The following is a 22,241-nucleotide window of genomic DNA, read 5'->3' on the forward strand; positions in this document are numbered from 1 at the left end:
AACCAGTTTTCCTAAAGAACATGCCGAACAAGGAAGTTCATCTCTGGGTATAACTGTTTGATTTTTAAGAGGGTGTCCTATAGAGTTTTCGATAATACGGCGCATCATAGATATTCCTGGATGACCAAGCCTTTCGTGCCAGAGGGAAAGTAGTTTTGGGTCTGTAACTTTGGGGACGTTGACACTATGGGTTTCAATAACTCTTATTCTTGTAACATATAATCCTGAAGAAACTGAGTGAAACTTTTCTAAGACCCTTTTATTGTCAACGGTGTTTGAGGTGATGAGAAGATATTCTTTTTCATTCTCATTAGTAGTTTCAACGTGAAACCCATTAAGACGAATATCTTTAAAACTCAGTAGATTTCTAGTTGACTTGCTAGAGTATAGAGCATCTTGTATATGTATATGTGTCTTATTTGGTAGAATAAAACTAGCTTCCCCAAAACCCTCTATTATATTTGATGTACCCGATACCGTCCAGACATGTGAATTGGTTTTAGTCAATTGTGAGAAGTATTTCTGACTCTGTAAAATAGTGTGTGTGGTTGCGCTGTCAACAATGCATGTATCTTCCATCTCTATACATATATAAATGAAAAACATCTTCATTAAAAACACAACGAGTACATAGGATAACAACATAAAACAAATACATAAAAACGAGTACATGAAGGAAATACATAAAGTAAGACAATACATATGAAGGCTAGTCGTCTAAACCATAATAAAGGTTAGCACCAGTATCTATTTCATTTGAGGCCTTGTTGACTGGTTCCTTAACTAGATTATAATTAGCAAAGTTTGTTTCCACTCTCTTTCCAGTATTCTTTTTGAATGACTCGTAGAGATCAACAAGATGTTTGGGTGTACGACAAGTACGTTGCCAGTGTCCCTCAGTTCCGCACCTATGACATATGTCTCGTTTCTCTCCTTCTTGGGGTGCCTTTCCTTTATTTGGCACTTCACGTTGGCACTTGTTGTAACCATCACGTTGCCACTTCTGGTGGCCAGAGTTGTAACCATCTCGTTGCCACTTCAGGTGACCAGAATGATATTGATTGCGAAACCGACCACGGAAATTTCCACGTCCACGGTTTCGTCCATAACCTCGTCCTCCTCTATGCCCTTTCCCACGTTCATTCTTCAGGAATGACGTGTTGTGTACTTCAGGTGACTGGGCAGAGCCTGTGGGACGTATCTGATGGTTTTTCAATAGCAACTCATTATTCTTTTCAGCCACAAGAAGGAGAGATATCAGCTCACCATATTTCTGAAAATTCCGCTCCCTATATTGTTGAGCTAGGATCATAGTGTTGGGGTGAAAGGTTGAGAGGGTCTTTTCAATCATTTCAGCATTGGTAATATTTTCACCACATAAAATTAATTTTGAGCTTATCTTGAAAAGAGCTGAATTATATTCAGCTACAGATTTAAAATCCTGTAGCCTCAAATTAATCCAGTCATATCGGGCGGATGGCAAGTGAACAAGTTTCTGGTGATCAAATCTATCTTTAAGATTATTCCAAAGGGTGAGTGGATTTTTGATAGTGAGGTATTCAGATTTTAGGTCTTCGTGGATGTGATGTCTAAGAAAGATAATTGCTTTCGCATTTTGTTCAACGGTTGGGATTTTTTTTGGGTCAATAGTATCTTTTAGGCCATTAGCACTAAGGTGTAATTCCGCATCAAGGACCCATGATAGATAATTATTTCCAGAGACATCCAAGGCAACGAACTCTAATTTTGCAAGATTCGTCATTCTGAATTTTCAACATAAATGTTTAATATATGATATAATAATATAACATGCTGGTGAACAAATAATTAATCATGTGTCACATAATAAAATTTGTAGTGCATATATTACAATTAAGCGACATGAATCTTTATCTTTAAATAATAATATACACATACTCAAAAACTATAATAATAAAGGAGATGTTAATAACAAAACGAGATATAGTTCGAACGTACCTTCTTCGTCGAAATAGATTTTGGATAATAACTTGCACACCTTTATTGAAACAAAGCTCGGGCAGAGACTCGTGCTGATAACGTGTTGTAAATCTTGTAATATACACAACGATATAAAGTATAAAGATGATAGAAGAAGTAGAGAGAAAGTAGTTGTATTTCAGAATATTTCAGAATAGAATTCATTTCAACTGAACCACCTATTTATAGAGGTTGGTTGGTGAATCTTCCTGACTAAGCTTTACAATACTTCTAGGTTAAGTATTACAAATCTTCTCGACTAAGTATCGTAAGTCTTCCTCGATAAGATATGCGAGTCTTCCTTAGTAAGTATCGTAAGTCTTCCTCGATAAGCTGTACGAGTCTTCCTTAGTAAGTTTCGCCAGACTTACTTGATAAGCTCTGCGAGTCTTCTTGACTAAGCTTTTGACAATCACTTATTATTTTTTAACAGAATGGATTTTATTAAATGGAAAAGGATCAAATTATGAAAGAAGGCATATGATCGGTGTAGAGAGGGAGTGACGAAGGCAGCTAACTAATATGGAAGAGAAGCATGAGGAAAAAATTAGAACCGAGTCAAAGACTTATTATAAAATTTGAATATGATACAATTTAAATTTAAATAAAATCAGATAACAATAACTATATATATATAAATCAAATCTCAAATAATTATTCATAATTTTATATTCGGCTCAACTTGATTCGGATAAAATGAAAACCGAGCTCCTAACAGACTTCAACATCCTGAAACCGGTACAATTTGGTATCCCTACTTGTAGCATTAATGTTTTCTGAATCTCTGCGCCGCTGCTGCTCCAGTGGACGATTCACATTTTTCTTGCTCGGTCTCGTTCTGTTGGGTAACGGCTACATGCCATTATTATTGTAAGAGGACCTTCTGAATTTTGTTATCACACCCCGGGGAGGATCTAGACGCAAAATTTTATGAGAGCATCAAACAAATTTTCGAAAAACATCTATATATTTTCAAATTTTGGGGGGCACTTCTATAATTTTGTAAAATTTAGAATGATGAAAAAATGTAAAAAAAATTTTAAGGGAGACACGTGTCTTCTGTGCCTCTTCCTACATCCGCCCCTGATCATAACATGAATATAAGCAGTAATATGTGAGCACGATCAGACGGTTCAAGTGATAGGTTTATCTTGTGTTGTCTCGTGACATCAGAAACAAACAGTAATAAATATCAAACATATCAAAATCACAAACAACAACAAGCAGTAATAAATATCAAACATATCAAAATCACAAACAAGCAGTAATAAATATCAAACATATCAAAAGAGTCTGAGTGAGCCGAATACGCATTTTATTCGAATTTTGTTACACATTTTTAAAGTAATTAAAGTAATGATAAAAAATATAAAAGTGGATCGATTTGTTTTCATACTGAAATAGCTGCAAAAAAGCAATCACAGAATAATTGCATTTGTATTATATTGACTCGCCCACATTTTCCTCTTGTTTCTTGCATGCACTTTTCCAGTCTACTGCACATTTTCTTTGAAATATCATACTAAGAATATTTTGCCCCGAAGACCACCATCACTCCATTACCTCCAACCTTCCTTCACAAACAATTCCCCCAAGTCCAACAAAATTCAGCCTCCCTATATATGCACACAACTGCATCTGTCCCGAATCCGCAACCGAAAAATCGAACCATGGAGCTCTTCGGCTTGCTCAAATTCTGGCGAAACCGGGCTCCAGAAGTAAACCAGGACTCATTCGATGTATCCGTTACATATCCACAATGTGATCACGGAAATTTGTCAAAATTGGATTCTAAGGCTTTTAACGCCACTGTTTTTTCACTAAGCAAGATGAAAACAAATTTCAAGTCTCGGTCACAACTTCTAGTGCTCCGATCGTCTCCGAAGCTTCGGGTTTCAATGCTGCGGCATAAGAAATCATCAGCGGAGATTAGTTGCATCATGGCAACTCCGAAGAGGGAACAGAGCAGTTCTCGAAACACGAAACAAAAATCCGGAGATTCTTCGTCGAATAAGTATGTGAAATTGATGAAGCAAGCTTCGAAAATTAGAATTTTCGATCAATCGGTGTCTGCGAGTCCACCTGCGGTGTTTAAAGGAGTTTGTAAAGGTTTGATGAAGAGCAAATCTTCCGTGAGAACCGTGGCGGTGCCTTTAAGCAGGAGAGATGACTCGGCTTTGCAACAACAGGATGGTATACAAAGCGCGATTCTCCATTGCAAGAGATCGTACAGTTCTTCTTCTTCGTCCTCGTCGTTTTCAACTATTTCTCAAGGTATATAAAGCTAATTGGCGGTGAAATTAAATTTTCGATAAATGACTGCTTCTGAATTGTGTCCTTCAATTATGAGAATATTAGGGGTTTTTCGTGAGCCTGAATTTTAATATCATGTTAAGTAATTAATTATTTAAAAATTTCGAGGTGTCATGTTTAACATGATCATATTATATATTCTAACAATAATTCTCCAAATGAGCTACTCTCTGGTCCGGAGACTATTAATTTCTGACGGTTTGACTGCATATGTTTTGATCAAGAAATTATATTTGTTCTAATCATTTGATTCGGTTCTGATTAATAATTTTTGGATTTCAGAATGTACAGTGTTTTCGAGATGTGCAAGTGAATGTGTTATGCGAAGGCAAAATAAAGTAGGGGATGCAGTATGAAGCCCTGAAACTTTTATATTAGCATTAGAACATAGAAAAGGAAATTAGTGGAATTGAGAAGCTGTTTATGAGATTGTCAAAGTGGAGAATAGTGTTTGCAGAGTAATATGTTTCTTGTGTTTTTTGTTCAAGTAGATACTATAAGAGGTCTGTTAAATCAGGATTTCTTTACATGATTTTGATCCCTCACAGCTTCATACTCTCTGAGTCTCTGGTTACATGATTTTGATCTCTCAAACAAGAAAATGTCAAGGACTCGTGATAGGTTCCAAAAAACATTTTCCAATGAAACAGTTTGCATCCTCGTAAGCGTTCCGATTATTGCAGTGGCGGAACCAGAGGGGGGCTAGAGGATGCTAGAGCCCCCCTAACCTCGAAAAAACAATGTATATTTTTTTTTCAGCCCCCGCTGAATTAGTGTGACGTTAGTATAATTTTTTTTAGCCCCCGCTGAATTATAAATGTCATAGAGAAGTATTTTATACAAACTCCTTAACTTTTCTCTAAAAATAATATAAACAATCAACTCTTAATTATTTAAGAAGTAAATTACACAATATCTCCAACAATATTCCCTACATGCGCTCTCTATCTATATCTGCTAGGAGTTTGTTGGAGTTCATTTCATCTCTATATTCTTCAAATTTAGGCTAAAGAGCCCATATGAATAATCTTTTGGACATGCTCTCAGCCTCTCATAAGTCATACGCACACATTGACACTATTCTAGAGTTCTTTTGATAAAAGTTTTCTTCGCAATTACTAATGATTTGCTCTTTGGATCCTAGGAATTAATTTTATAGGAATTAATTGACACTAGCCTAACATAGAGCTACTACTTTATATTTGCTCTTTGGATCCTAGGAATTAATTTTTTGCCTTGCACAATTTTATCCAAAGGATATCTCTTTACTAGACCTGGAGTTGTTATCAAATGAGTTAGACAAGTTTATCTATGATGTGAGAGCGGATAAAGATTAATCCGGACTTCAAAGTATAAGAAATCTTTCTGTCATGACGGTTAAGACACACGGACATACTGCTTATCTCTTAGTTTATCTTCTGGTTGAGTTAGCTCTAGTTTTACCTGTTGTTATTGCTATTGTTGAGAGAAATTTTTCTGCTATAAAACGATCAAGACTTATTAGCGTGATAGGATGAGAGATGCATGATAGTATGATGATATATATCGAATAAGCTATTTATGCAAGTATAGATGAAAAAATATTTCAGCCCCCCCAAACTATTACTCCTGGTTCCGCCACTGGATTATTGGAACGTCTCTTGGATGAAATTTCAATGAAATGTATATCTCACATGTCAATCTTTTTTTTCCTTCGATAATGGCGCAGTAATCTCTGTCGATTTCATCCGAGAACTCCTTCAATAATCAATACTCTAGGTTGAATATTGTTTGATTTGCTTGCAATGTTGGTGTAGGGGTTGGTATTGAGTGTGGCTCATCAACAAATTATAAGCTTCAAGCCATGAATTCGTGCTTATTTTTACGAAATAAGTTAGACCTGACAATTCGTGGCGTATAGTTTTCGTGTCGTGTACATTGTACACAAACACGAACACGACACAAAATGAATTCGTGTACCTGAAATCCAAACACGAACACTGACACCAAATAACACGACATGATACGAAATATACAAAATTTTTGTATGCTTAAAAATATACGATACGAATTGAACACGAAATATACACGAAATGAAATATACACGAAAAGTACACGGAACGAAATATAGAATATTAAATTACATTTTAGTATTTTAAATATTATTATTTAATTAAATTTTATATACAGTCAAAACTCTTTAAATTAATACTCGGTAAATTAATAAACTCTCTATAATAATAAATTTGTCCGGTCCTGACTTGGGCCAATGTAAAAAATTGAAAAACTCGATAAAATAATAAGATAATAATTTTATTGGAGAACCCTTTATAATTTTTGGTCCCAAGAAAATCATAAATTAATAATTCATAAAAACTGGAAAAAAAATATATTATACTTTATTGAAATATGATTCAATAGTTGTCTGTTTTTCTTTTAGATTTCGCAACACCTTTTAGATGAGAAATCATATTATGAGATATAGTTTAAATACTCTAACATATATATCCCAAACTTGCTTAAAAATACATTGAACAAATTTATTTCTCCTGTTTACATTTACTGTATAGTACTTCAAAAATCATTATTGATTTCCAATACATATATGAACACATTAGTTACTAATTTACGTTGGGTCCCAAGATTCGCTGCAATTTAATTTTAATATGTATAGACTAATTTATCTTTTTGTTTAGTATATTAATTTACAATATGTCTTTTTGTTTGATATGTACAGTATAATCGGTTAAAAACACTTTAAATTAATAATTATTATTTTATCGATAAATTAATAACTCTCTAAATTAATAAATTTCTCCAATCCCGACATTATTAATTTATAGAGCTTTTACTGTGGTATTTGATATTATACCTATGTTATTTATAAAAACTATTATTACAATTAAATTATATATGATAAATCATGTTATTACTATTTATTATTAATTATCTATTATTATAATTAATTAATTATATCATGTACTTCGTATCGTGTCGTGTTCCTGATGGATAAACCAAAAACCGACATAAAATTAAGTCGTGTACTTTCATATTCGTATTCGTATATTTTCGTGTCGTGTGCCAAAAACATAAACACAAACACAAAATTATTTTCATGTCGTTCATACATCTCGCGTACGACAAGTGCCCATAAACCCTGGTTTGTTAGGGCGGACAGTCTCACTCTCATTTGATTCTTCGTCTCACAAAATAGTTTGAATACTTTATGGGCTTAACTTTACCCTCATGCTGAAAACAACCCAAAGTCCCAATAATTGGGTAGGCTGTATTGGTAGGATTATTCATCGGCCCAATAATTTTAAATTCAAATTTAGAAATTCCAAACAATACTTCGTCATCAGTTAAAAGAAACTTCCAAATAGCCACAACGACGACAATATCAGACACGAGAAATCTGATCCAACTCGATTGTAAAATTGAAAGTGTCCGTTCTGTACGAGAGATTCAATTACTCCTTCCATTCCTTTTTAAGTGTCGTTTTTTGATAGGTTTGAATTTCAAGTTAAATGTCACATATATAATTACTTATGTTCACAATACAAGTGTATATCTTTTTTTACTTCAATACCTTTATCTTTGAACTCTCATTAAAATTTATTCATGGTAGTTTGATGGACAAAATTGGAAAAAAAAAAAACTTACATTAATGATAGTATAACCTAATAATTGCACATTTTAATAGTTGTGCCAAGTCAAAAAATTTAAGACGCAAGTCCAACAATATCCTAGAAAGTGCCCTATATATAATAATAATAAATAATGTCTTAGGGATTTATGACATCATTTTAATATAACAATTCCAACAATATGCCTTATTATTATGCCTTATTATTTAAATAATAGTATATTTGAATTATTGTTGGAGGGAAGTGAAAAAAAAAAAGAAGAGAGGTGTGTTGGAATGTGAGTAAGCTAATATTTTATTAATAGAAATGGTTTAGGGTATGCATGATTGTGCCTCAGAAATAAGACATTTGTTAGATGTTCAAGTGTTTTGAGGCACCACTGGGACATTGTTGGAGCACCATTTTACTTCAAATGCCTTAAATTTTTATTTAGGACATGATTTTATGGCGCACTCTTGGACTTGCTCTTAGCGATCATTGACCGTGCAACATCTGTCTAGGCAGTCTAGCATCAGGGCCGGCTCTTTCTTAAAGCAAACTAAGCAGTTGCTCAGAGCCCCCAAACAAAAAAGGGCCCCAAAATTTTAAAACTCCTTATATACATACACAAATATTCATATTTGTTTTATTAAAAAATTTATTGAAAACTAATATTATCAAACTATTTTATTTTTTAATATATTTAATTAATATTAAAAAATGACTTATTATTTAGAAATGAGAATAATTAAATAATTTATCATTTCATTGAAGATTTTTGAAATATAAATTATCTTTATCATGTTTCTATAAATAATATTTATCGTATTTATATAAATATTTGTTCAAAAAAATTAAAAATATATATATATATATATATATCACTAATAATTATGATGAAAATATTATTACATTTATTAATGTATATCATGTACGAAATGTATAAAATCAAATATAAAAAAGAAAAACAACAGACGTAAAAGAAGTCTAAAGACAAGTATGTGTCATAAATAATTTTGCTAGCTAAATGTAATATCAAGTTTATTAAAGTAAAGGTTATTATCAATATTAAAGTTACTAAGATCTTTTTTTTTATCTATATAAATGATAAAATATTAAGAACAAAAAATTACTGGTTCAGTTTGTCTTTTAAGCTTTCACTATGTGTGCATTTGTTCATAACTCTTCCTCACTGCTCTAGTGTAAGATACTAAACTATTATAATCTTTTTTTACCTTTCTCATCTTCATCATTCAACATTCAATATTAAATTAAGGATTTTATATATTAAAAAAATTATATATAAATATGCATGGGTCTCATTTTTAAGTTTTGTTTAAGGCCTCAAATTTGATTGAGCCCGCCCTGTCTAGCATATATCTATCAGGATTCAGGGCTGTAATTGATTATAAAATATACTCTATTTTACTCCTTTTAAATCAAGTACTAAAGAAATAAAATTGGGAAAACAGTAAGAGGAAAGTTTAGATAAGGGAGTCGTTGACAACATTGTCACAAGTCGACCAACTGATCCATAACAAATGATCACGGGTTTAATTCATTTAAAGCAATGCATGTCGTCTTGCTCCTTAAATTCTTTCTTTTTTCTTCTTCACTTCGCTTTGGCACCTATTTATATATTTTTAAGAAATCAGACGGAGATAGAATTTTAGTCTCGGACAAAAAATAATACTGCCGGTCATATTTTCATTACTGTATATGACGTTTATCAATATAGATTTAAGAAAAAAAACTAGTAGGAGCTGGACTCGAATTTGTGTCAGGAAACTTCCAGCTCTACGATCACGAGGGCAAGCTAATTTATTAAAAATATAATAGAGATATGCAAAAACTATAAAGGTTAATGACTCACTGAGGACAAGTTCTCCTCTGTGAACTTGATTGGAATCTGTGATTGAGCTTAGAGCTCGAACGAAAAACCTTGGTTCATTTGCTTAGTCATGTTTAAGAGAGAACTATTAGAAAAAAAAATCAGAAGATTTTTATATTATTTCTAGTATTAATTAGGATTTTTAGTATTAGTTAAGGTTCTGCGGAAGAAATGCACATGAAACTTTTTTTCTATTTATGTATTATATTTTGAAATTTACTTCTGAACACACACAACAATACAAAAAAAGTATTTAAATATAGATCTTGAAAATTTATGTAAAATATAAAGTTCTGCAGCATAATCTTATTTATTCTATGATTCCATTTTAAGCATCGGTAGCGCCACTCTCATTTACGGTCCAGATAATTTAAATTTCGTCCTCATTTGCATGCAGAGTATGTGTGGCGAACTGGCGATACTCACGTAGAAATACACACATACGTACATGCATCTGGCACCACTTGGTCTACTTGTAGCTCCGCAGAAGTAGATATAAATACACACACAGCAATATATATACATGTATGTTTGTTTATATATGAGACGGAACTGTGATCTCGTGACCTTATTCTTGGGAGGTTGTGTTCTCTCGTTTTTCACCTCAACACACCCCTTTCTTCACCCATGTATCATGTACCTGTCATCGCTCCTGTTTGTATTCTATTTTCAGATCAAACTTTAAACTTTAAGTCCTTCACATGATTGTTCTTTCCCAACAAAATGCCATTTTTATTTATTGCCTTGTCGCAATTGTTCTTCCAAATCTTCTTTTTCATCATATATTTTGGCACCTATGCGGTTGCACTTGAACATGTAGCGATTAGCGAACCTGTCGAGTATTCGGTGCACAAAATTCCCGTCATTAAAAATAACAGGTGTCTAGAGATTACATAAAGTGTGCAAAATTGTTTTCAAGGTCATCTCAATTATTCTTATGGACCATGACAAGATATACTGATAAGATAAAATGGCATTTCCCCTGCCAAACCGAGTCACTCATAAATATATCGGTGAAATCACTAAAATGATTGTCTAGAACGCGGATAGGGTGACGTGACCTCGTGCATTCCCCTAAAATTGCTTGTCATGGATCCGGACCCGTAAAGCTAAGGTTGCCTGAACCCGGGAGACTCATGGTGCACAACTGTTTTCTTCATTTTATTATACTCTGCTGGTAGTCGTCTAGCTCATAGCACTTGCTCACTTAGCTAGAGTTAACAAACACTTGGCACCACCTGTTTATTTTTAATGAAAAGATTTGCATCTGATACTAGCATAAGACCAACCAAGACTCCCCTACAAATCATTCTCCCTCCTTGCAAATTGTGTATAGACCTCTCAATTATGGCAGATCCACAATCACCTCAGAAACCTCCTCCAAAAACATACCAAATCACAGCTTCTTCAATCTCCTATTCCAAATCCACCACCACATTCTCTTTCAGAACTTGCACTCCAACACCTCCAAACTATATCTTACAAGACATCACTCTCACTGCATATCCCTCTCAAATCCTTGCCATTGTAGGCCCAAGTGGTGCCGGAAAATCCACCCTTCTGGACATATTAGCTGCAAGAACATCCCCAACAAATGGCACTTTACTTCTCAATTCTTCCCCTCTTAATCATTCTTCATTTCGCAAGCTCTCGGCTTATGTTCCTCAGCATGATGCTTGTCTCCCTCTACTTACTGTTGCAGAGACTTTCGCCTTCGCAGCCAGCCTCCTTAACCCCAAAACATCTGAGATCTCTGTCATTGTCAATTCTCTTCTCACTGAGCTGAGATTAACACATTTATCACATACAAGGCTGGGAGAAGGCCTATCTGGTGGAGAGCGTCGCCGTGTTTCAATTGGCCTCAGCCTCCTCCATGATCCTGCAGTGTTGCTTCTGGATGAGCCAACATCAGGGCTCGACAGTACCTCTGCTTTCAACGTCATGCAGACACTGAGATCAATAGCTGACTCGCGTCACCGGACCATAATCTTGTCAATTCACCAGCCAAGTTTCAAGATTCTGTCCACAATTGATCAAATCCTCTTGTTGTCAAAAGGGAAAGTTGTGCATCATGGCACCCTTTCTTCCCTCGAAGCCTTCTTGTTATCCAATGGATTCACTGTCCCTCCACAGCTCAACTCACTAGAATATGCGATGGAAATACTAAACCAACTCAACGTCACTAAACCGATCACGCCTTCTTCAGAAAGTACCCCTTCAATCCTCACTTGTTCTGAAACCAAAACAAGAGGAAAGATCAGATACAAAAGCTCCAGGCTCCATGAAATCGCGATTCTTTACAACAGGTTCTTGAAGATCATTTACAGAACAAAACAGCTCCTCCTGACCAATACATTGCAGGCTCTCGGTGTAGGACTCGTTCTAGGAACAATCTACATCAATATAGGTTTCGACAAGACAGGAATAGAGAAGAGATTAGGACTCTTTGCATTCACTCTCACCTTTCTTCTTTCCTCTACAACCGAAACTCTGCCAATCTTCATCAACGAGAGACCGATCATCCTTAGAGAAACTTCAAGCGGAGTTTACAGGATATCATCATACCTAATAGCAAATACGCTGGTTTTCCTCCCCTATCTGCTCATCATCGCGATTCTCTACTCTGCTTCAGTTTACTTCCTGGTTGGTCTTTGCGCAACATGGCAAGCATTCGCCTACTTTGTTCTGGTCATATGGGTTATAGTCCTAATGGCCAATTCATTTGTTCTGTTCCTCAGCTCCGTAGCTCCCAACTACATTGCTGGAACCTCACTCGTAACAATACTTCTTGCCGGATTCTTTCTCTTCTCCGGCTACTTCATTTCACAGGATAACATGCCTAAGTACTGGGTGTTCATGCACTACTTCTCAATGTACAAATACGCTCTCGACGCCCTTCTGATCAATGAGTATTCCTGTCTGCTGTCAAGGTGTCTGATATGGTTCGATGAGGAAAACAAAACGTGTATGTTCACGGGACGAGATGTGATGATCAAGAGAGGACTCCATGAGAATCAGAGATGGACAAACATCTATATATTGATTGGTTTCTTCATCTTTTATCGTGTTCTTTGTTTGTTGGTTTTGATCAGAAGGGTCTCTAGATGCAAGAAATGATACTACAAAAACTTGCATAATTTCCCAAGTTTCTCCACCTAAATCATCACTAAGATGTTCAAGTTGATTCATGTATAAATGATTTCAAGCTTTGTGTTTCCTCAAGAATCAATGTTCTTACAAGAATATCCAAACAGAGATCCCAACATATTACTCATTCATCGAAATTGCAAATATATTGCGACATACTCTCTTCTATCTAGTTACACGTAACATGGACTACTAAGTGAACAAAAGACATATAACGGTTTTAAGTTCTACAAATTAAAAAGCACAGTATATTTATGTATTTGTACATGTACATAGGATCTATACTCAAAATCCATATTTTATTTAATTAAAATAAATAAATTTTATATCATCACTTTTATTTCTCAGAAACATCAATAAATTTGATATGTAATTTATCACAATGCTGATAATTTTTTTGTGACCGAAATAAGTGGACGGGGATTAGAAAACGGGAACGTAGGCACTAATAAATTTTACACATGGCATGGCATGGCATGTCACGGATATCTATCAAACAGAAGATGCCTTGGAAAATACAAGGAAAAAAGGAATACAATGAAAACAAACAAGGTTTTGTTTGTTAGCTGTGCTATCTATTCTGCATTTGTTCACGGGTTCTACTTCCTATCATACTTTATATTTGCAACGTGAACTTCTATTATTGTATTCTCCGAATCCATCCTGTGACTATGCTTAAGCCCACTCTAATTCAAATCTACACAGCTACACTGCCAGGTATACCAGATTCTACATAACTCAGCAACTCAATAATGTTCGAACCTTCGAATCCTCCCAGAATATTTGGACGTCTTTACAATTGTATTCGGTGCATTCTATATATTTAGCCTCAACCAAGGGAGTTACTTAAATTTCAACGCTAATATACCTACAACAAAATCTAATTAGATTCTACCGACTACAGTTTTAGAGTATTTCGAAATGGCAGGTCGTTACAATTACTCCACAGAATAACATTACACAAATACACTAGCACCCAATACATGGCAAACATAAATTTTATGCAGGGAAATTGAAATTCTGAACTTGAACTGACAGCATAAGCAATTTTCTGCTCTCTGTAGACTGACTTGAAAGAAAAGTTCCAAGACTTCCATTTCCCCAAACATTTGCAAGATCATGAAGACAGTCAGGACAGAAATGTTTACAGGTCAAAGAAACTGAAGACAAAACTTTAGTTCACTCCAGAAAAGATTATAGGTATCAACTAATTCAAATACAGATAAGAAGTGACGAAGCTTATAGGAGCACAAGGGGTCAAGAACATTGATACTCAATTACTAGTACTCCCACCTCCTCATCTCCATGCCATCTGGGGCACTTCCCTCCACTTTTTTAGAACCCACATCTTTCCAATTCGTAGAAAGCACCGTCCCATTTGACTCGACCTGTAAAAAAGACAACATAACATAATGTTATAAATAGCCAGTCCCACATAAACCTTCATAGCCAAATTCAAGAAAATAAGCACATTATTTTGGTCAACATTTAAAGAACATTTCAAACTAGACAGTAAATGTAATACTGATACGAAAACCGACAATTGAATTCTTCCAAGTAGTGGCAACCAAACACAATTAAAGTTTAATAAACTTATGTCTTACAAAAGATTTTCTCATAGCTCTTCTAGTGTCCTCATCAGCATCTTGGTATATGTCTCTGAAAAATTTGTTCAACGCTGCATCACCATCCAACTTTTCTTCTTTTTCCTGTAATGCAAAGTATAAACTTAGTAAACCATGAACAATCTTGCAGATTATAAGCAAGTCCCAAATCACAAATTTACCTCCTTTTTAACTTCAGCTTCCAATTTGTCCCAGTCAACTGTTTTTGGTTTAGAGGTTGGGTAAGTAGGTCTTTGAGCGCCTATCAAAAGTAAATCACCCACAAAAAATTATGACAGGTAGCATGCAATAGTAAAAGGCATGTATGCACTCTGTTCTAAGAAAAGTCATCCGTCAAATTCTGCTTCACATGCTACATCATATTTACAACTTCCTTGACATAACTCTATTACAGTATCACAAGCACCAAGCAAATCACAAGCTAGTTAAATGTTTATGCCAAAAGAACAATATAACCTTAGCACGTGCAATTATAACCTTGAAGTCTTGAACTATATTTAAGGTAAACAGAAGTTGTGTAAGTTCATCAATAAAGCATCTTTGACCCTAAGCCTCCGTGTTTAAGATAACTAGCTATGTTCAGTTCGGTATACAAAAGTTTCATCATTCACTTTGTGTGTTGAAAATTAAACCTATATCTCAACAGTCAACACAATCAACGTGACATACCAGTTGGCACATATGCCTTCTGAGGAACTGCATTGTTCTTACTGTACTCGAGAGATGTCCAGTGTATAGCTTCAGCCTTAACAAGGCGAATTTCAATCTTAGTAGATAGTACTTCATACTTGCACTTTGCGGGAACTATCTGTTATGCACAAATAAATATCAGGTTGTTTTCGGCACAATACAAATGCAGAAAGTCCAGTAAAGATCACAAGACTTCCTTGATAATAAGCTAGAATGAAGAGTATAAGGTTACTAATGAACAAGAACAATAATAAGCATTACAGTTTCACACAGATCTAAATTCATGACTTCTCTAAAACAGTGATAGTTCTTAGAATATGTCCACACCAACATCTTAATGTTCTAATCTTAACAAGTTCACAATTGAGTAAAATGTGCATCTACAGTATTACCTTTCCAAATAGGCGAGGTTGAAAGATGTATGTATCTTCACCAGATGAATCTATGGTAACACTTATCTGCAAAGCAACAAGAAGAAATATTTTGAATATCATCTACCACTCTCAGATAGAGAGGAAAGGCATTCTTTCTAATAAGAATACAAGTACATATCCCCATGTTTCAACAAAAGTGGTTTTAGTTTGATTTTATCGAATCAATTAGACTTAAGATTCATAATTATTCTTAAAAAACCTGATAATTGAATATTCAATATTACACAAATATAGCTTCTTACAGCATATTTGGTTTTCAAAATTCATATATAATATCGCTTGTTGGCGTGCAAAATGGTTAATTGTGAAAAAAAAAGTAACAAACCCCAATCCCTTTGACCCAGAGGAATATAATCATTATTAGGATTTTCAAGCAAAAGAAGTTGAGCAACAGAAGTGTACTATTTGCTCGCCGAATTCAATATCAACACTACTAGCTGGTACACCCTTCGCAAAGATAGTCACAACCACTTCCTCTGGTTTCTGATAAAATTCATGCCTGTACATATTCAACATGGAAATTGACACCATAAGCAGTGAGAAAACGACATCTTCATTGCCTATCAAAGACAATGCAAATAGCACATATTCAAGTCTCCAGATTGTGCTCAAAATAATAAAAAGAGTTTCGGGATTCTAGTAGTGCTAATTTTTGAGAAAACGGGACAAACCATGAATGACTAGCAATACAACATTAAGAAAATGGTGATAGTCAAATTGTGAAGGTTTGTAGAAATTTAGTGAAGCCATTGTGGCAAACAAAAGAACTGCTAACCCCTCCATGAGCTTCCCTTCCATTTCTTTTCGCACCCACTGTGGGATAGGGCTGCTCATGGGTTGTCCAACCCGTTCAAACCAACCCAACCTTGAACTAGGCCGACTAACCCGACCCATTCCAAACCGTGGGTTAATTGGGTTGATTTTTGGTTGAGCCGTTTATAATGGGCGAAATATGACTTTTAAAAACCCTAAACCAACCCAATCCGGTCAAAATATATCTTTAACACTCTGATACTCCCTCCGTTTCTTTATTCTTTTCTCGTTTGATACGTCGAGACTGTTCATAACATGAGACTAATTACTAATTTACGTCATGGGCTGGGTTGGGCCGGTTTCGACCATTCAAGCGACCCAACCCATTTAGTACGGGTTAGAAAAATTTAACCCATTAATCATAAAAAGAATTAGAAACCCAACCCTACTAATTGTATGACGGGTTGGGTTGGTTAGGGTAGGGTTGATCGGGTTGAAAAATTTGCAAGATAAGCATAATCCAAAATATGTTTTGCACCATTTTGTTGTATACAATTAGCAATAACATAGGACACTGCACCGATACAAAATATCAGGTGCTTTTAGAGTGCAAGTATTCTCTTCATACTAAGGTGGACAGCTGAATCTTAATACACTAATAACTATTAAAAATCATGTTTCTGCCATGATATATAATCATAAGAACTAGCAATGTGAGTCGTTTGATTTGAACTATAAAGCTTTATTTCTAATTGTTTCTGCACACTGCACTACACTCACTGCACATTCTATCATCAAATAAGTAAATATAGTTCCGTAAGCAACCAAAAATATTCTACTCCCTCCGTCTCTTATTACTTTTCCTGTTTCTCTCTAGCACGTTTGCCAATACACACTTTTGATCCTTAATATCATTAATTTTGTATTAGTATTAAATATAAAAACTTCATTGTATTAAAGTTTCGTGAATACGAATCCAACAAGATCACTCACGACTATATTTAGTCTTATAGATTAGACGTAAATTAGTAATTAGTCTCATGTTATGAACAGTCTTGACGTATCAAACGAGAAAAGAATAAAGAAACGGAGGGAGTATCAGAGTGTTAAAGATATATTTTGACCGGATTGGGTTGGTTTAGGGTTTTTAAAAGTCATATTTCGACCCAACCCATTATAAACGGCTCAACCAAAAATCAACCCAATTAACCCACGGTTTGGAATGGGTCGGGTTAGTCGGCCTAGTTCAAGGTTGGGTTGGGTTGGTTTGAACGGGTTGGACAACCCATGAGCAGCCCTAGAGTAAACATGACTTTTCATGATTTAGCAAATAAATTATAATGTATCTAGACTCTTTCAAGCAGAATTCATGTACACTATCGTTAACTATTAATGATCTCTATATATTAGTGAAAATAATGTAAACCCAATACTGCATAGAACTTGCAAAGCTTATTAACACAGATATTCGTAATTACCTGTATTTTGGTTTGGGTAATTCTGCCTCGATGGCCTGATCAGACAAGTTATTGCCTGGCTCCATACTACTGGGAGGAAAAGTTTTGTCCAATGTATCAGATCCAGATGCAACATTGTCAGTGGAGGATGTTATCACTGACTGTTCTGATAGCAGACTGTTTTCCTCTGCATAAGCAACCAAAGTTGTCGACAGATTACAAATTACATATCCCCTTTCGAACATAACCTTTGTTTGACCATAATAAACGTATAACCAGTCACATTCAACAGATCAGACCCTTTACAAACTGATCTTATAAGTGCAACAACAAAATCACGATAACTATTGTCAACTCTGTATGACAGGTAACAAGCAGACCCCAAATCTCAACATAAGGCACAAAATTTTTGGCAAGAGCAGATGCAAGGAAGTTCTAAACTGGTGCTATAACTAACACAAACTTGGTTCTTTATTCAAAGCTAAAGATAGCTGTTGCTATCCCTGAAAATGGCAGGAAATGCTCAAATGAAATCCAGGTTCTACTTTAGGTAATAAAAACAGTTTTTAATATAGTCAGGCATTGGAATGTGAGTTCTATATCAGCAACAAAACTCTTGGTGCAAAAATATAGCAATAGGTAGCTAGCATTAGTACTAGTATATTTCAGTGGGCAGGTCGATAAAGCCATGGATATTCAAATAAACATCGGGCGGGATCACTATGGATTGGTAGTTCTCCTAAGCTCCACTCAATTTTTATAGAACCGTTTCCCTAAACCTAAAGTTGATGTTAAAAAACACCATTACCTGCGATACACTCATCACACTCTTTGATCAGATTAACAAATCTTGGATCTCCTGATGCCAATGATGCACCCTTTTCCAAGGCAGCCTTAGCAGTCTGATATTCTTCAAGCTTCAAACAGGCAATACTGCATGAATAAACACCAATCTATAAAATTACTTGACGCATACTCACCAAAATCATTGTATATTGAAGAAAAAGATAACGTTGAAAAAGGTAAATAACTATAGAACACATAATCCTGCTACGATGAAAGTTCTCTGAAAAAGAAAATATATCAACAGATACCAAAATACAAAGCAACTCACCCTTTACGCAAATATGCTTTAGCCATAGAGGGATCTATTTCAATTGCTCTGTTCGCATCAGCAACAGCCTCTGCACAAGTCATATAATTCAACTAATCCAATCAAACAATTGCATTACAATAACCTCTATATAAATAAAGCAACTTAATTATTCAAAAAAAAATAATCAGAAATTAGATACAACTTTGCACGTACATCCAAAAATTAATTAACAACACTATCTCATAGTAATTACAAAAACATGTAACCAATTTAATCCCTTCACTAGTTACATCCAATTACTGATTTTAATTTTCAAGTACATAATTATATCATTTCAAAGAGCAGAGACGTATAACTAAGTTAAGTCAAAACAACACAATATTAATTATATCGTGTAATTCCTTTTCTAAAATTATAAAAAGCATCTGCATCGGTTAAGCGCGAGTAAGCATCTATTCTTTTCGAAGTCGACAATAAAGGAGACATGAGCAGAGTCACAGAAACTGATTAGAGTAATTAAATCGGACTTAGTTTAGCTAGCTGGTTACAGTACACATACGCAACAATAATTCAATAATTCAAACAAGTGATTACAGAACAGTTAATAAAATCAAACATAGTAGCTCTCTAACAAAATACGAAGTAAAAACAATGGAACAAGTAAGCTAGGGTTACCAGTGAAATGAAGGAGTTTAATATTGGCCTGAGCACGATCGGCGAAAAGTTCGGGATGATTTGGACTTAGAGCGATGGCTTGTGTGTACAAGTCAACAGCTAGTTCGAAGTGGTCGTCGATGAAAGCTCCCTTGGCCTTGCCTTCCAGATCCGACGTCGTTGCGGCAGTAGCAGCCATTGATTGATCTTAGAGAGATTATTATTATCAAATATTTTGGGGTGGAGTGGAGTTGATGTTTAGGGATAATTATGTGGGTAAAATTGTAAGAGGGATATGAAGCGTTGTACGCTGCTTGACCTTTGAGGTCCACTTTAGATTTTAGCTACAGTGTCAGAATGTAAGTTTATTTTTTTATTTGTGTTTGTTTGAATATATTTATTGTTAAATACTGTAGTTTTGAGGCCTCTTGATAGACAAATATTTAATATATATTATATAGTACTATATCGTGGTAAATTATTAATTTTATCATAAATTTTTTATTTGATATATAAGACGTGATTTTAATATAAAATATTATGATTTATATTTTATAATAAATCAAATACTTAAAATTAGAAAAAAAAAAGGAATTTAAAATTGAATTTATAGCTGAATAATTCGGAATAACTATTATTATGTTGTAAAATAATGTTGTGTTGTTGCATAATTTGATGATTCTTGAAATGAAAAGGTTGTATCATTTTGTTTTCGATTTACTAATTAAAATTTGTAATTATATTTTATAAAAAATGATAAATATATGTCTTGTGTAATTTCTTGATGTGCAACTTCTTACAACTTCAAACAATGGAGAGAGGCGAGAGAGGCGATTTCCGGGGCGACTTCAGGGGCGATTTTCAAAATTTGAACTTCCCAACGGCTCGTGAGAGGATCCATGGCAGATCCAGAAAGATGAAACTAGACGAGGCCAAGCTAGTTAAAAACTTCATCTGGGCACATAACTATTGGGTAGAGAAAGATATCTTAGAAAAGCTTAATATTGGTGATGAGAGTGTGATACAAGAGGCCTTGGATCAAATACATTCTAGAAGCCTAATGGAGAAGGCTAAGGAGGGTCGGAAAACGTATAGATCTACACTAATGGAGGATCAGGGTGAAGCTAGAATGGTGATGAATGCAGCTTTCCATCCAAGAAAAGAGGAAGAGGAATGGCATACTGTATCTTACAAGAAAAGGCGATCGGTTCTTCCAGACAAAATCAAAAGGGATTCTGTCACCACCATTTTCCTACACAACATTCCAGATGATACAACGGGTAGACAAATGTGGGAATTGTTTAAATCCTGTGGTAAAGTGCTAGATGTTATCTTGCCCAAGAAGAGGGATATTTCTGGGAAAAGATTCGGTTTTGTCCACACTTGCAGTGAACTAGAGGCTGGAGCTATTATAAATAACGCCAAGATGGACAAAAAGTTGGGGAGTAAAATTCGAATGACCATTAATGGGAAAAAGGAAGAGAAGCTGGGTACTAACTTAGGAAATGGGGCAAGAAAATTAGACAATAATGAGGTTAGGGCCAAGATGGACAAGGTGGGTAAAGATAAAGAGGAAGAGGAAAAAGTGGATTTTGGGAAGAAACTTTTTGAGTTTACGGAAATTGAAGTGGATGAAGAGGTGGAGTTGGCACTGATGGATTGCAAAATAGGCTACCTATGGTTTGAAGAAAATGCTAAGGACCTTCAAAGTAAACTAAATGATATTGGTTTGGAGCAATACAGAGTTACATCTCTATCTGGAAGGAAATTTTTAATCAGAAAGGATAGCAAAGACAGTTGGGATGAGCTTATCAACACAGACCTTTCTGTTTGGTTCTGTAAAATCCGGGATTACAATCAAAATGATCATGTTATTTCGAAAGCGGTGTGGCTAGAATGCATAGGGCTCCCAATGCCTGCCTGGAAAGAGGAGAATCTAAAGGCGTTAACAAGTAGATTTGGTGAGTGGATCAGCTGGTCCTATCAAGGTGATGATCTTAGTGAATTCTTCAACCCCCTAGTCTGTGTGGATACCTCTTGGATGAAACCAATCTATGATGAGATGAAGATCTTATATAAAGGGATAAATAAAAACATAATCTTGAGGGAAGTCACAGATAAGGATTATCTGGTAGGGAAAGTTCTCCCCATGGAATTCTCAAGTAGCCCTTTGAAGGAAGAGGAGGGGGAAATTTCGAGATGTAATGGTAATAAGGACACCAGTGTCAAGGAAGAGGTGAGAATTCAAGTTGGATGTGAGCAGCAGCAGAATGAGCATGAGCAGAGGAATGATTTTCAGGACCAAGCTAAAGAAGTCTATCAAAATGACAGTTCAGAATCTAGGAGTGTTAAGACTTCTCTGCATTATAATCATTCCGCGAGTAAACAGAACTCTAAGGATAAATTTAGGAGTAATCAGTCTAGCTCAGACATCAGCTCAGATGCCACTCAGATGATAGATGCATCATCTAAATCGGAGATATGCGCCTCAGAGATGATCTTGAGTTTGCAGACAGATCTGTGTACAGATGTTTGTAAGAAGCTCAAAGTCAAAAGTAACAGGGGGAGGCCAAAAAAA

General features: G+C 35.0%; 3 protein-coding genes across 3 annotated transcripts; 1 reads left to right on the plus strand and 2 right to left on the minus strand.

Annotated features, from left to right (window-relative positions):
- Positions 1-709: 709 nt before the first annotated feature.
- LOC108212488 (uncharacterized) lies at positions 710-1,762 on the minus strand. The gene has a single exon (XM_017384212.2). The coding sequence runs from the start codon at positions 1,760-1,762 to the stop codon at positions 710-712; it is 1,053 nt and encodes a 350-aa protein (XP_017239701.2).
- A 9,169-nt stretch (positions 1,763-10,931) lies between these two features.
- Positions 10,932-13,110, plus strand: LOC108210995 (ABC transporter G family member 8). Its single transcript, XM_017382470.2, has one exon. It carries the CDS (start codon positions 11,059-11,061, stop codon positions 12,922-12,924), a length of 1,866 nt encoding a protein of 621 aa, XP_017237959.1. The 5' UTR covers positions 10,932-11,058; the 3' UTR covers positions 12,925-13,110.
- Positions 13,111-14,024: 914 nt separating this feature from the next.
- LOC108214959 (protein SGT1 homolog) lies at positions 14,025-19,970 on the minus strand. The gene is made up of 10 exons (XM_017387232.2): positions 19,685-19,970; positions 19,028-19,097; positions 18,722-18,846; positions 17,935-18,100; positions 16,106-16,202; positions 15,662-15,727; positions 15,249-15,387; positions 14,741-14,820; positions 14,559-14,663; positions 14,025-14,342 (listed from the first exon to the last, which is right to left on the minus strand). Exons 1-10 carry the CDS (start codon positions 19,860-19,862, stop codon positions 14,235-14,237), a joined length of 1,134 nt encoding a protein of 377 aa, XP_017242721.1. The 5' UTR covers positions 19,863-19,970; the 3' UTR covers positions 14,025-14,234.
- Positions 19,971-22,241: the final 2,271 nt, after the last annotated feature.

The sequence above is a fragment of the Daucus carota genome, chromosome 3 (assembly GCF_001625215.2).
Source record: "Daucus carota subsp. sativus chromosome 3, DH1 v3.0, whole genome shotgun sequence".
Taxonomy (NCBI): Eukaryota; Viridiplantae; Streptophyta; class Magnoliopsida; order Apiales; family Apiaceae; genus Daucus; species Daucus carota.